This window comes from Schistocerca serialis, chromosome 3 (assembly GCF_023864345.2).
Source record: "Schistocerca serialis cubense isolate TAMUIC-IGC-003099 chromosome 3, iqSchSeri2.2, whole genome shotgun sequence".
NCBI classification, from domain to species: Eukaryota; Metazoa; Arthropoda; class Insecta; order Orthoptera; family Acrididae; genus Schistocerca; species Schistocerca serialis.
Genome location: NC_064640.1, coordinates 229,522,620 through 229,538,021, shown reverse-complemented (window position 1 = coordinate 229,538,021; position 15,402 = coordinate 229,522,620). Strand labels below are relative to the sequence as shown.

General features: G+C 40.0%; 1 protein-coding gene across 3 annotated transcripts in view; it reads right to left on the bottom strand.

Moving 5' to 3' along the window:
- LOC126469962 (glycosaminoglycan xylosylkinase) overlaps positions 1–15,402 on the bottom strand; it is a 111,183-nt gene that overhangs the window by 8,160 nt on the left and 87,621 nt on the right. For all 3 annotated transcript variants that reach the window (XM_050097379.1, XM_050097376.1, XM_050097377.1), the window contains 2 exons: positions 9,037–9,231; positions 8,869–8,928 (listed from right to left, as the gene is read on the bottom strand). In XM_050097379.1, the coding sequence (XP_049953336.1) occupies positions 8,869–8,928; positions 9,037–9,231 (255 nt within the window). The remainder of the gene's footprint in view (positions 1–8,868; positions 8,929–9,036; positions 9,232–15,402) is intronic.

The window sequence follows — 15,402 nt, the reverse complement described above, 5'->3', positions numbered from 1 at the left end:
TCTCTATTGATATCAAATTTGAGAGTGACAGTAAAGTTATCTGGTCCCGTATAACCAATCTAGATGAAATTAAGTTCATTTTTGGATGTTCTTATTAGCTGTCTGATTCCACTGTGAAAATTTTAGAGTAATTCAAAGAAAGTCTATGGCCACTAGTGTGGAATACCCAGCTTATGCAATATTATTTGGAGTTGACTTTGACCTACTGAGTATAGACTGGGATGTCTATGGATTCATTGCACAGGTTACAGTCAGTGCAAAGTACTTTTGAACACACTTTCCAAAATCTTTCTTGAGCAGCTAGTTAGACAGCCCAAGTGCAATGGAAATATTTTAGACCTTGTTGATACAAACATGCCTGACCTTATAAATGGAGTCAGTATAGAGACAGAGATTAGTGATCATTATTTCATCTAAGCCAACGTCGTTATTATTGGTAATAAATCAATCAAGAAGGCTAGAAGAGTATTTCCGCTAGAAAGAGCAGATAAACAGTTGTTAGCAATCCACTTAGACAATGAACTGACATCATTTAATTCCAGTATGATGAACATAGAGGTACTGGGGCAAAGTTTCAATAAATTGTAAATTGTTCCCTGGAGAATTTTGTGCCTAGTAAGCGGATTAAGGACAGAAAAGATCCAACATGGTTTAACAGTGAAATTAGGAATATGCTGAGGAAGCAAAGGCCGTTGCACTCTCAGTTCGAAAGAGGACATACAAATGATGACAGGGAAAAGTTAGCAGAGATTCATGGGTCTGTAGAAAGATTAATGCGCAAAGCACTGCTGCCATCATACGTTAGCAAACATTCTTGCTGAGAACCTGTGAAAAATCACTAAGCAGGTCAAAGGCTTCTATCCTGTCATTCATTAACCACTCTGGTGCGGAAATAGATTATAGCAACAGTAAGGCTGAAGTTTTAAGTTTCACATTTAAGAAATCATTCACAAGGAGAATCGTGCAAATGTTCTGTCGTTTGACCACTGCACACTCTCCTGTTAGGAAGATATGGTAACAGGCATCCCTAGTGTAGAGAAGCAAGTGACAGAGTTGCAAACAAATAAGCCGCCAGGTCTGGATGAAATCCCAATTTGGTTTTACAAAGAGTTCTCTATGGCATTGGCCTCTTACTTACCTTGCATTTATCATGAATCTCTTGCCCAGTGCAAAGTTCCAATTGACTGAAAAAAAAAAGTACAGGTGCCTCCAGTATATGTTGTTGTTGTTGTTGTTGTTGTTGTGGTCTTCAGTCCTGAGACTGGTTTGATGCAGCTCTCCATGCTACTCTATCCTGTGCAAGCTTCTTCATCTCCCAGTACCTACTACAACCTACACACTTCTGAATCTGTTTAGTGTATTCATCTCTTGGTCTCCCTCTACGATTTTTACCCTCCACGCTGCCCTCCAATACTAAATTGGTGATCCCTTGATGCCTCAGAACATGTCATACCAACCGATCCCTTCTTCTAGTCAAGTTGTGACACAAACTCCTCTTCTTCCCAATTCTATTCAATACTTCCTCATTAGTTATATGATCTATCCATCTAATCTTCAGCATTCTTCTGTAGCACCACATTTCGAAAGCTTCTATTCTCTTCTTGTTCAAACTAGTTATCGTCCATGTTTCACTTCCATACATGGCAACACTCCATACAAATACTTTCAGAAACGACTTCCTGACACTTAAATCTATACTCGATGTTAACAAATTTTTCTTCTTCAGAAACGCTTTCCTTGCCATTGCCAGTCTACATTTTATATCCTCTCTACTTCGACCATCATCAGTTATTTTGCTCCCAAGATAGCAAAACTCCTTTACTATTTTAAGTGTCTCATTTCCTAATCTCATTCCCTCGGCATCACCCAACTTAATTCGACTACATTCCATTATCCTCATTTTGCTTTTGTTGATGTTCATCTTATACCCTCCTTTCAAGACACTGTCCATTCCGTTCAACTGCTCTTCCAAGTCCTTTGCTGTCTCTGACAGAATTACAACATCATCGGCAAACCTCAAATTTTTTATTTCTTCTCCATGGATTTTAATACCTACTCCAAATTTTTCTTTTGTTTCCTTCACTGCTTGCTCAATATACAGATTAAATAACATCGGGGATAGGCTACAACCCTGTCTCACTCCCTTCCCAACCACTGCTTCCCTTTCATGCCCCTCGACTCCTATAACTGCCATCTGGTTTCTGTACAAATTGTAAATAGCCTTTCGCTCCCTGTATTTTACCCCTGCCAACTTCAGAATTTGAAAGAGAGTATTCTAGTCCCTCCAGTATATAAGAAGGGTAAAAAATGGACACGCAAATTTACAGAGCATTATCCTTAACATTGGTTTGATGCAGAATTCTTGAACATATTCTCAGTTTGAATATAATAGATTTCCATTAGATGTAAAAGTTTCTGTCCACAAATCAGCACGGTTTCAGAAAGCACCGCTCGTGCGAAATTCGGCTTGCCCTTTTCTCATCCTTCAAACTATGGATGAAGGGCATATTTCAGGATTTACAGAAAACATCTGACACAGTGCCCCACTGCAGAGTGTTAACAAAGGTGATATGGAAGAGGTTTCTTAATAAGTGAGTGGCCCGAAAACTTCTTAAGTAACAGAACCCAGTACATTCTCTTCAATGGCGGGTGTTCATCAGAGACAAGGGCATAACCATGAGTGACTTTAGGAAGTGGGATACAACAGCCATTATTCTCTACATGCATAAATGATCTTATGGACAAAGTGTTTGCTCACGATGCTGTGGTGTTATGGAAGGTGTTGCCACTGAGTAACTATAGGAGGATAAAATATGACTTAGACAAAATTTCTAGTTGGTGTCATGAATGGCAGCTAGCTCTAAGTGCAGAAAAATATAAGTTAATGCACATGAGTTAGAAAAATACTCCTGAAATGTTCAAATACAGCATTAGGTAGTGTGTTGCTTGACACAATCATGTTGATTAAGTATCTAGGCAAAGTGATACGAATAGGAATGAACACTTAAGGATTGACTAGAGAAGGCGAATGGTCAACTTTGGTTTATTGGGAGACTTTTAGGAAAGTGAAGTTCATCTGTAATGGAGGCCACAATAGGTACACTAGTATGACCCATTCTTAAGTGCTTGAAATCTGCAACAGGTCAGACTGAAGGGAGACATCAAAGCAATTCAGAGGCGGGCTCCTAGATTTTTTACTAGTATGTTCGAACAACATGCACATATTACGGAGATGCTTTTGGAACTCAAATGTGAATCAGTTAAGGGAAGGCAACATTCCTGTTGAGGAACACTACTGAGAACGTACAGAGAACCAGCATTTGAAGCTGACTGCAGAGCAATTCTACAGCCACCAACATACATTTCCAGTAAGGACTGTAAAGATGAGAGAAATTAGGACTCGTACAGAGTTTTCCCTTGCTCTATTTGCTAGTGGAACAGGAACAAAAATGACTAGTAGTGGCACACGGTATTCTCCACCACATACCATACAACGGCTGGCAGAGTATTTGTGTAGATGTGGATGTAGATGTGGTGGTGCGCTCAGGCCTTGTGCAGCACTTTTAAAATCTAAGTTCAATGACAGTCAGTTAGCAGAGAACCACTTATTCATATTCAACAAAATGATGTTAATTGTGTTTTCAGTGTTGAAGTTTCCTTATTAGGTTTATTATAACGCTGACACTGTCAGGAAAGAGAACTATTTCAGTACCTTAGATTGCAATGACAGTTCTTTTACATATAACAAGAAAACCACCAGCTCCAATATTGATCCCTGTTGTCCACATACAGTGATTAGTCTCCACTCTGAGAATGTTGCATCATGATGAACATTCCCTGGCTTTCTTAATTTGGCACTGCATTCTTTTCAGTAGAAAAAGTGAAAATCAGTTATCAGCATGATCTCTGATACCAAATTACTTGAGATTCCCTATGCAAATTCTGTGCCATACAAACAAATGTTTTTAACAAGTAACACAAAATATCACTTGGCAATATTTTGTCATTTAATTTTTGTATATCCTGATTGGCAAATTGAACACTGGCATGTTCTATGGGGAATCTTCTGAAGCTCAAAATCAGGATCATGAAAGTTGACTTCTTATCACAGGACTTACATTTACAAACCATCTGGTACCTGGCAGCAGACTTCAAGAATCATCCACGGCTGTCAAGGTTACATGTGTGTGCTTACAAGAGGTAATCATAGACTTGTTTTAAAAATAGATCAGAGAATTTTTACTGAATTTTGCAATAAAAATGGAATAAAATCAACAAAGTTTTGGAAATGTTGAATACTGCTTTGGATCAGTCAGCTACAAGTAAAACGTAAGTGAACTACGTCCACAATAGAGCAAAGACAGTAATTTTAACTACATGTTCATAATAGCCACTATGCAGAATTCTGTACGATGCACGTCAACTACCAAACTATGTCCAAGGATGAAACGGAACACTCATCTGCAGAGCTTTGTGCCAAACACAATACAGTGATTTCAACAGCTACTTGACGACTCATGTCACATAGATTACCTCCACACTGACTCCTCTGAACTGTCCCTCCACAATCCCTGCCAGAATAGCTCAGTGTTCTCCTCTTATTTCCTTTTTAATCAACTTGTCCTTCACATGTGAGTGATTTTCCTCCCAAAACACTTGGTAGCCATCACTAGTAAGGCTACAGAATATCATCATTTTGTTCTCAGAAACATAGATCAGTTGCAATGGAAAAATTAACACTGGTGCAAATGAAATAAATATGTGGTGTTGTGGAACACATTCTTGTAGAATTTCACCACACAGAAAGTATGATTACAAAGAGTAAAGACAGCCATTAAGTACTGTACTGTATCTCAGTTACTGATGTGCTCTGCATCTTCCTTCAATGTTTAATGGACTGATGACATGCATGTCACTGATGCAGTTCCTGCCTTCCGCAATCACTTTTATTTAAATTTTGTAATTTCTGTAGTGTTCTGGGACTATTGTAATTTACTAGAATAGTCTGAGTATGTATAAATATAAGAACTCAGGCAGGTAGTTCAGCTCCGCATGTACTTCATGTATGCTCAGTAAACACACTTTCAGTGTAAAGTGTTACTTCGCCATGTCAATCACAGCGAGAACAACACACAACATGCCACACTATGTTTCCATTCAGGGTATCTGAGGCGTGTTGTGCACTAGTTTAAAGAAAAAAGACAAAGGTTTGATAATTATTACTCTGCACGATATCAAACAACAAGTGAGTTCTATGATGCTAGACTATCACCAATGACTACAGCTGACCTATGGGATGTAGATCACCGCTACATCCTGGTCGAGGGGTCTCTACAACATGCCCCAATTGTTTCATATCACCACAGGTTTCAACCACCTACACAGGAACCAAAATCAGGAAAACTAAATGAGGGGATCATCTATGGAGATGAAACCACCACAGATGAAAATTCTCTATGGACAACAATGGTCAAAGCAACAGGAAATCACACTGATATAATCAATGAGCTCCTTAGTCCCACATCAGCGGCCACTTTACAAACCCTGATGGGAATGGTTTGGTGACATATCAACTAGTTCTTCCATCAAAGATTTTCTGTGTGCAATGAGTCATTGTCAATGCCTGGAAGAGCAGGACAACTGCCTCCAGCACAACTGTATCTAGAAGCCAGTCCTTCAGCTCCAGCACCATGGGAGTTTCTGACATGCCCAGATGTGGAAATGGCAGAAGAAAATATTCATCACCATCTCCAGCACTGGTGGAAAGCAGCATTATGCAGTAGTTATCAGCAGCTACACCTCCAGACCACATCGACCAGATGCAAGACACCAAAGAGTTTTCCAGCCATACTAGGCATCTTTGGGGCAAAGGGATCTTATATTATTGCCCTCAATGGACAAAGATACACTGATGGCAGAGACCACATTCATCATATGTCAGACAGTTTGGACTCATGTGGTATTAACTATACCATGTGACCATTGGCCATGCAACAGTGATATTTGTGGAGCTAGAGAGAAGCCGATATAACTAGCAACAGAGCAGGCTGGAGTTAGTTTCCCTTTGGACAGTCACCTCAACCAACCTGATCTTTGCCAGCTATGCTACACCACTGTCACCTTGCTGCCACTGCCGATGGACTCTGCAAACTTTGTCATTTCACTCTGCTGTACTGCCCCAGAACTTTGACCCTGTCAATAGTTTTCGAAAACAGGTGATAGACTTTGATGGAAAACTCTGAACTTACGCACATTATTATCAAGTATCACTAATTGCACCTGGAACTTCAGGCATCAGTTCCTTCTTCTTTGCTTATTTTCTTGTGGATTTCAATTTTTCCTCAACACAACAATCCAGTGATTTAAATTGTACTAATGTCTCATTGCCAGTAAATACTGTAGCTGTAAAAGTGTTTGTTTATTTGCTGCATGTTAAAGCTGTATGGTGAAAACCAGGAGTCATGGCAAAGCATTCTAAAAAACTATAAACTATGTTTATGAGAGGATACCTTCAGCTTCTTCCCACATGGAAGATCTTCCATCCTCGCAGCCTGCAGAGAACTTTTATGACAGGAAAAAGTGCCCATTGACAGACCGATCACAGCTACAGCTGATACTGAATCCATCCACAGATAGGACAAACAAACCACACACAGTTACGTGAGGGGGATGAATCCAGCACTAAGTTAACAAAAAGGACAGGAAAATCAACTTCTTGAACGTAGGCGAAAAAAAAAAAAAAAAAAAAAAAAACAATGAAACAGCATTCCCTCATTCACAAACTCATGTAGCCATGGGCTGGTGTCGTGTGTTCACAATCTTAGTGTTAAGCGAAATACTGATGGTGGTGAATTCACACTCCTGTTTTATATTATTTAAGTTTTGATGTTGTCCAAGCTGTGGGAGTTTGTTGCTATCACAGATCTCAGATCAACTGCATGAAAAATGTAATTCTGAAATTTTCAAAAAATGCTTTTCAAATGCCATATTTTCCTGAATTTGAATTCTAAAGTGATGAGCTATCCCATGGAAGGGAGAGGGAAGGGAGACTGTTAACATACTCTACCCCCCCCCCCCCCCCAAGGGGCCGATCCTGTGCCTGAATATCAAGATCAAGTGAGACAACAGCTGATTTGGTTGAGCCACTTGCAAACACAGCCCTGTTTCCTGTAAAGTTACAATGGTGGTAGCCTTACAGCCTGAAATTCTGAAGTGTTTATCCTGCAAACACAAGCATTGTGGTCTTTCTTGAGGCACAAGTTTCCGGTCCTTTACACGTGTCTTGAACTTTTGAGACTGCCTATGTTCCACTGCAGTACAACAGTCACTTTAGCAATGATATTTCTCTTATTACCTTACTTTTCTCTTGACTTTCTCAGCACTTTGGATGGCTGGAAATGAGGAAATAGAAGTTGTTTGTTTCCTCTGTCTTCTGACAGACTTAAATTCCCATATGTTGTGTCCAAAGGAAGCCATATAACCCATCAGGCATAAGCAATGTGAGATGTCCCAACACTTCAAGTGTGTGTGTGTGTGTGGGGGGGGGGGGGAGGGATGGAGGGGGGGGGGAAAAGGCAACTTGTTGATATCTCCTTGTATTTAGAACTAACTTGTATAGACTTTATAACATTCTAAGACTGGTAATGATTACTCAGTTTGGAATGATGAGTTTCACCCAATGTAGACCTAACTAATGAATATTGAGCCTTACATGGAGAAGTGGTGGAGACAACTAGCAATTCAAAAGTCAATAACAACTTATAAAAAAATTTTAACCGTATTTAGAGAAGGCTAGATCGCTACTCACCGTAGAGATGACCTACTGAGTCACAGACAGGCACAACAAAAAGACAGTTGTGCATTATGCTTTCCACCAAAGCCTTCTTCAGCAATGAAAACACATACACATTCACACAAGCAGGCACACCTCATGCACAAACGACTGCTACTACTGGCAATTCCAACCAGAATGATAAGCAATACTAGAAGCAAGCTGCCAATGGTAGCAGTCATGTGTGCTGAGGTGTGTGTGTGTGTGTGTGTGTGTGTGTGTGTGTGTGTGTGTGTGTGTGTGTGTGTGTGTGTGTGTGTTTTCTTCGATGAAGGTTTTGGCCAAAAGCTATAATGTGGAACAGTCTTTTCATTGTGACTGTCTGTGACTCAATGGGTCCTCTATATGGTGAATATAATATTGTTGATATTTCAACCAGGAGTTTCCATTGTTTCGTAACAAAATTTTCCAACAGATAACATACCATCATGTACTATCTCACACAAATAATAGGTTCGTAATTCACAATATACTTTATCTGCCTCAGAATACTTGACTAAACTCTTTGCTAAGCAAATTATAGGTAGTACTTCATTAAAAAATAAAAATTTTTACGATATTTCTGTAACCAAAATTCACATTTGCATTTAAAACATCATTTCTGTTATAACAAAGGGAAAAAACCTGGCAATTGCACAGTTTGAAATAATCATGGTACTAGACTTAAAATAAGTTGTCAACTACAATTCCCTCCAAGATCATCAGCTACGTAGATCTTTTGAAATAATTCAAGGAAAGCATTCTGTTTAATATAATTCATTATGGATATGAAGTAATGGCTGTTATGCTTTTATAGTAACAATTGGTACCTTTCAACTGTAATTTTTGTCCTACACACAACTCAACCTTTTAGCATTTTAATCTCAAGAGCCATTTTACAACCTGATGATGAGAGCATTGTCGCTCAAAAGATGTTAATGAGTTGTGTGTAGGACAAAAAGTTATGGTTGAAAGTTACTAATTATTACTGTAAAAGCATTCTGTACCTCTTAATGTAGTGGCTGATAAAACTACATAATTTAGCAGCAAGTACTTACATGCAGCACTGGTACAAAGGTGCTAGTATGTCCAGATGGTCTTGTTTTGGGTGTCCAAAACTGGAAAGAATTACCATCATGTAATGATTGTAGCAAAAGGAGATGTTCTAGAGAATGTGGAACTTTATAATGTTTTAGTATGTAAAACTATAACTTGCATAACATTACCTCTTTCCATTATCCAAAAGCAAAACCATTGAATTAGAAACATTATCAAAAACTTCATAATGATGTCGATCTCCATTGTCAATCAGGAAATCAAAAACTGCTGCATCAATAAGGTCTAAAATTCTAGTACTCTTCTGTGGATTATACAAGCGTGAAGTCATAACCTTTGTGCAGTAGTTATTATCAACTTCCCACCTGCATGAAAAAATTACGATTTAGCAAAGGTTTTTCACAATGAATAAAGGCATTTAAATGTTTGTTATGAAGCTATACAAATGGGCAATAAATTCATCAGAAATTCAACGTATTCTAAAAATCTGATCAGTGCTTATTCCAAAGTGATTGTTTTCAGTTTCAGTAAAACAACACTTCAATTTCGGTGCTCGCACTATTACATGTTTACAAATATTTTGCTACATGAATGAATATGGAAATTTGGAGTATATTTTAACTTATGCATATGACTACTAAGTCTTTTCTTTCAGTAGAACCATCCAATTTTATGAGGGTATATCTTTTACATAAATACATACACATACAAACCTGTGGTTCTGTTGACAATTGCATTTAGGTTTGAAGTTTTCATTTACCTTCCACAAATGTTCATTGTGCTCTCCACAAAGCACACAACAAACATCCAGGTGATAGTCATACTTGTCCAATACTTTTATGAGCATTTCTAAACCTACATCCTACATGCGTACTCTGTAATTCATAATTTAAGTGTTTGACAGAGGGTCCAATGAACCACTTTCAGATAATTCATTGGCTGTTGTAATAACAAATAGCGCTTGGGCAAAAATGAACACCTAAATCTTTTTGTGTGAGCTTTCTTTCTCTTATTTCATCATGATCATCATTTCTCCCTAAGAAAGTGAGGGTCAAGAAAGTATTTTGGCATTTGGAGGAGAAAGCTGGTAACTGAAATTTCGTAAAAAGATTTCACCACATCGAAAAATGCCTTTGTATTTTGAGATAAGAAACAAATTGCCCTTCTTTGAACTTTTTCGATGTCCTCCATTGATCCTATCTGGTATGGCTCGCATACCATGCAGCAAAATTTCAGAAAAGGATGGATAAGTGTAGTGTAGGCAGTGTCTTTAGTAGATTTGGTGTATCTAAGTATTCTGTCAATGAACTGAAGTCTTTGGTTTGCTTTCCGCAACGTTTTCTATGTGATTGTCCCAACTTAATTTTTTTCTAATTGAATGCTATTTAGTTGAACTGACAATCTCTAAATTTAACACAATTTTTTTTAGTACTCATGCGGAGGACCTCATACTTTTTATTGATCATGATTAATTGCAGCTCACCATACATATATCTCTTGTCTAAATCACTCTGCAATTCTTTCTGATCTTCTGATAACTTTACTCTAGTCTAGTTTGGTAAATGACAGAATCATCTGCAAACAATTTAAGAGGGCTGCTCAGATAGTCTCCTAAATCGTTTATGTAGACTAAGAACAGCAAAAGGTCTATAACACTTCTCCGGGGGAAGGTTTTACTAGATGACTTCCATCAATCACTCAAAACTGTGACCTTTCTGAAAGGAAATCGTGGATTCAGTGGCACAAATGAGACAATACCCCATAGGCACACAATTTGATTAGAAGACACTTGTGAGGAATGGTGTCAAAAGTCTTATGGAAGCTTGAATGGTGTCAAAAGTCTTATGGAAGCTTCAGATCTCAAGTCAATAGCACTCGTTTTCCTTGTGGAAACTATTAAAAGCATTGAAGTCTGCACTAAGTTACAAGGATCTGTAAACTGTTGACAATATTGGAGATCTTGCATTGTTTTAAATCTGGTATGCTGTTTTTGTTGTTTCTTTAACAATGTCCTGACTTGTTCTTTTCACCACAGGGATCTGTTCCATCTATTATTAATTTACTGTTATTTGGGGTTCCTGCATTTTCTGCTGTTGCTATGCAGTGTCACAGAGCACCCAAAGGTGTTGGAATAAGAGGCACATAGACAGAGTCTTTCACAAACACAAGAAAAAGTCATATACTGTGAAATCGAGTGATCTTGTAGGCCAAAATCTCAATGCAAGAGCTTTACATCACTCACAGCCATTCATCATTGAAGTCGCTCATTGTTACTAAATATTCTTACATGCAAGTATCAGTTCGACTGCCTTTCGTCCTGTTGAAAAATTAAAGACCTTTTGTTCCTGTGTTTGCGCCATCTTGACTTGACACCCACATTGGATAATGAACAAGTGAGCCAACACCACAAGGGACTCTCCTATCAGCAACCAAATGAACTTTTAGTTTCATCACAGCAACAATAGTTACTTAAGTTTCCTCGGAGTCTTTTGTGGTTGCCTGATTCAATAAAATCTTCTTGGTCTACAATCCGTGTCACTTCAAATAAAACACTTGAGCTTTCGACAGGTGTCTCCACCACCTTCATCATCAAGAGTTAAAATCACTACTACCGAAGCTGACACGGTGCTCTGCTTATACAGATCCAAAGGCAGTGTCTGGAACCTTCCAGAAAGGGCTAGAGTGAAGCATGCACAGAAGATAAGTTGGACTACTACTAGCAGCGATGTCCTGCTGCAGAACTGAGTGGTCTCAAATGGCGCAAGTGGCCAGCATAATGTCTGAAATTGTCACTCCACATATCTACAAGTGTCAAGCCTCCAGTTTTGCTTTCACTCAATGTCAAAAGCCCACCCCCAACCTGGACACAAGAAAGCGGTCCTGAACACTAGTTTACTTTCCATCAAAACTGGATGTTGCATGGAAGATGTGATGAGCAATATTTGTTTGGGTCAAATCCAGCTACACATTGCAAAAGCAAAATTGCAGATATCTCCCATAACACCAGAGAACAGCATGTGACGACTCTTAGGAGAGATACCTGATACATTTGCTACAACTTTCATTTATACAGTCTGCGTAGAGGTAGTTTTTCTATTTACTACTCTTCTGGATGCCAATGTGCAGACTGTCATATACATACTGATGGCATAATACCATGATACACACTTTAGTTCAGCACAGGAAATCCACTTTGTAACCCAATATTCTAAAACCTCTCTCATTTATGAAACATGTACATTCATAAAGCCAAAATGCATAGTTTTCAGAGCAGATTACAAACGACAGTGATTATGAAAACAGTGTTCCAGGAAACAAGTAACATTCTCTTTCCGTTAAAATAAATTTTTAGTGAATCTGTAAATGTTCTGTTAAGGACTTTAAATCTTAATTCTTAGAAAACAATCCTCCAAATATCAGCTGGTTGCTTGGGTGTGAACACCGGCCAGCAGATCGCCGGAACCACTGGGAATGCTTTTGTTTGATACTGTAGGCACCACTGACTTTTCAGACCAGCCTAATACAACTGAGGTGTGTGTGCGTGTGTGTGTGTGTGTGTGTGTGTGTGTGTGAGACAGAGAGAGAGAGAGAGAGAGAGAGAGAGAGAGAGAGAGAGAGAGTGCTCCAGGGTAATCACCACAGCATGCCCAGAGCTCTTAGCTCCAGAACAACAGCTGACAGATCACTCCACACTTATTCATTGGCAAAGTCGTGAACAACCAACACCAGGAAAACAGTACTCTCCAGCAGTCAGCAGATTATTAACTGCCACAGGATGAGGAACAGTGTGTGCAGTTGTCAGGTGTGCATTACACAAAATAACTGGGGCGATAATACATTGTGCGGTCACATTAATGTCGCTATCCAAAACTGGTGCCGAGGCAACTATGGTGCACCGCAGGCCACAAACAACAGGAGTGAACAATGGATTGGGAGATGTGTACAGTCGAATAGACGTAATACTGTTGAGAAATTGACTGATCAAATGAACCACGGGGCTACCAACAGTGGCTTCTCAATGACCATTCAGAGAACATTGCCGTGTATGAGCCTCCACAGCAGGTGCCTAGTTCATGCACCCATGCTGACTGCAGTTGACTACCCATGAAGGTTGGAATGTGCATGCCAGTACTGCAACTAGACATCCACTGAGTTCTGACAGGTGGCCTTTTAAGATGAATCATGTTTTATGCACCATTGGAAAGATGGCCGTTGGTGTGTATGGCACCGCAACAATTGTCTAAATGGTCCAGGCCAGAGGAGGGAGCATTATGGTCTGGGGAATGTTTTTGTGGCATTCCCTGTGCGATCTCATCATTCTAGAAGGCATAATGGATCAACAGAAGTATGCATCTACCCTTGGGAACCATGTCCATCCCTACATGTAGCTTGTTTTACCTTGGCATGATGGCATGTACCAGAATGAGAATGCAACATGTCACACAGCTTGCAGTGTACATGCTTGGTTTGAAGAGTATCAGTATGATTTTATCATACTCTCCTAGAAACCAAACCCCTTGAATTTGAACCCAATTCAGAATCTGTGGGACCACCTTGATCGGGCTGTTCATCATGGATCCTCAACTGTGAAGCCTTATTGCAGCTGGCCATGGCACTGGTGTCAGCACAGCTCCACATCCCTGCTGGTACCTTCCAGAATCACACCGATTCTCTTCCTGCATGTTTGCATTGCAAAAGGTGGTTATTCAGGCTTTTAACAGGTGGTAACATTAATGTGAATGGACTATGTACTGTATGTGATAGTAGCTGTTTATCTTGTTCCACAGACCAATAACAAGTCTTATCTTTAGGTGAAGTGTACAGTACCAACAAAGTCGTGACCCCAACAGGAGTGTCACTGAACAGTAACAAGTACAAGTAGAACAGCAGCAGTAACAATTACATCACCAGCAACAACGGATAAATCAGCAACAGCAGCAGTAACTACTGTGTGACCAGCAGTGGCAGCACATGGAAGACATGGCTGCATTGCAATAGCAAACAAGATGCAGCTGTCACATGGCCGGAAGCAGAGAGACAACCTACGGTGCAACTACAAGAGCTGCAACAGTCGTGCTGTCAGAAACGCATGTGTTCGGGCATCCTGGCATCATTTGCTGGCTACGTGCCAGTGGCCACCACCAGTCCTACATGCGTCCCATGTGTGACTCTGTCTGTCCGACAAATCTAGTTACTTGCTAACAACCACCTCAAGAGTGTTCCAGCAGCACACATGAACTGTGTGACATTTAAAACACAATGCTCACCAGAGAGAGGCCAGATGACATCAACTAGCATCTTGACATGTTGATATGGCAGGTCACAGCCCTTGGTGCATACTGATGACGAGACAGCACGCTATCACTTGGATGATGCAGCATGTACTCCTTGCCCTCGCCAGACCAGAATGAATGGGTGACAAAGCACATGGGTGCAGATTGCCATGTTTCTGTGTGGGAAACGACAACAGCAGCCTCCCGCATCCAGCACTCAAGTCTGCCAACAGCACCAGCCTGGGCAACTAGCACGATGTTTAGCGGTAGCCATTACAATGCAGTTTCTGGTGGGTACTGGCTTTACTTGGACAACTACCAACCAGTATCCTATATGCCACATCCGAGATTTTGCATGCCAACTAACTGAGTGCACCGTTTTCTTGACATTAGGTCTAGCAAAAACATTATCAAATACCTATTGCAAGAGAGGCCATCCATAAAACTGCAATAGCTATGGCCTCTGGATTATTTGAGTTCCCATACCTGTCGTATGGCCTACAGAAAGTGGCATAGACTGTTCAGCACTTTTATGAACTTCCAACATGCGGAATTGTCGGTATGTGCTGTAACCATTCATTGCACATTTTTGACATGGTTTTCACGTCTTCAGAAATACCATTTTTGACAATGTTATGATGATATGAAAATGGGTCTCAGCCCAAAACTAGTCGTCGAGTGGATAAAAAACTTTGGACTGGTTTCTCATAATACTGATTTTCAGCACTTTATCAATGAAGTTTTGTAGGGATTGGACAAATGTTTTGCATACGTACATGATGTATTTGTGGCATCCACAGCCTCAGAAGAGGAAAGACATCTATGCATAGTTGAATACAGAAATCTCATAAACCTGGCTAAATGCGCAATCGGTGCTAATGAAGTAACATTCCTGATATATTGGGTTTCTGCAACCAGTGCATATCTGCCAGCTGAGTGCATCAATGCACTTCCAACTTACCCAGTCCTGAAAATGATGCATGAAGTGTGTTGGTACTTGGGGATAAACTTTTGCCATTGTTTTTAACGCTGAGCTACTGAGGCCCAGACACCACTCCATACCTGCCACAAAGTGCATGGTTCCATTCTTGTCACTGGACTGAAGAACTACAGTCAGCATTTGAAGCCTGCCGGACAGGTCTCATGCCAGCAACCCTCCTTACACATCCAATCACCAATGCCCCACTAGAAATTTTCTCAGACACCTCATCCCACACTGTTCGTGCTGTCCTGCAACAGTATGTAAATAGGTACTGGCAACCC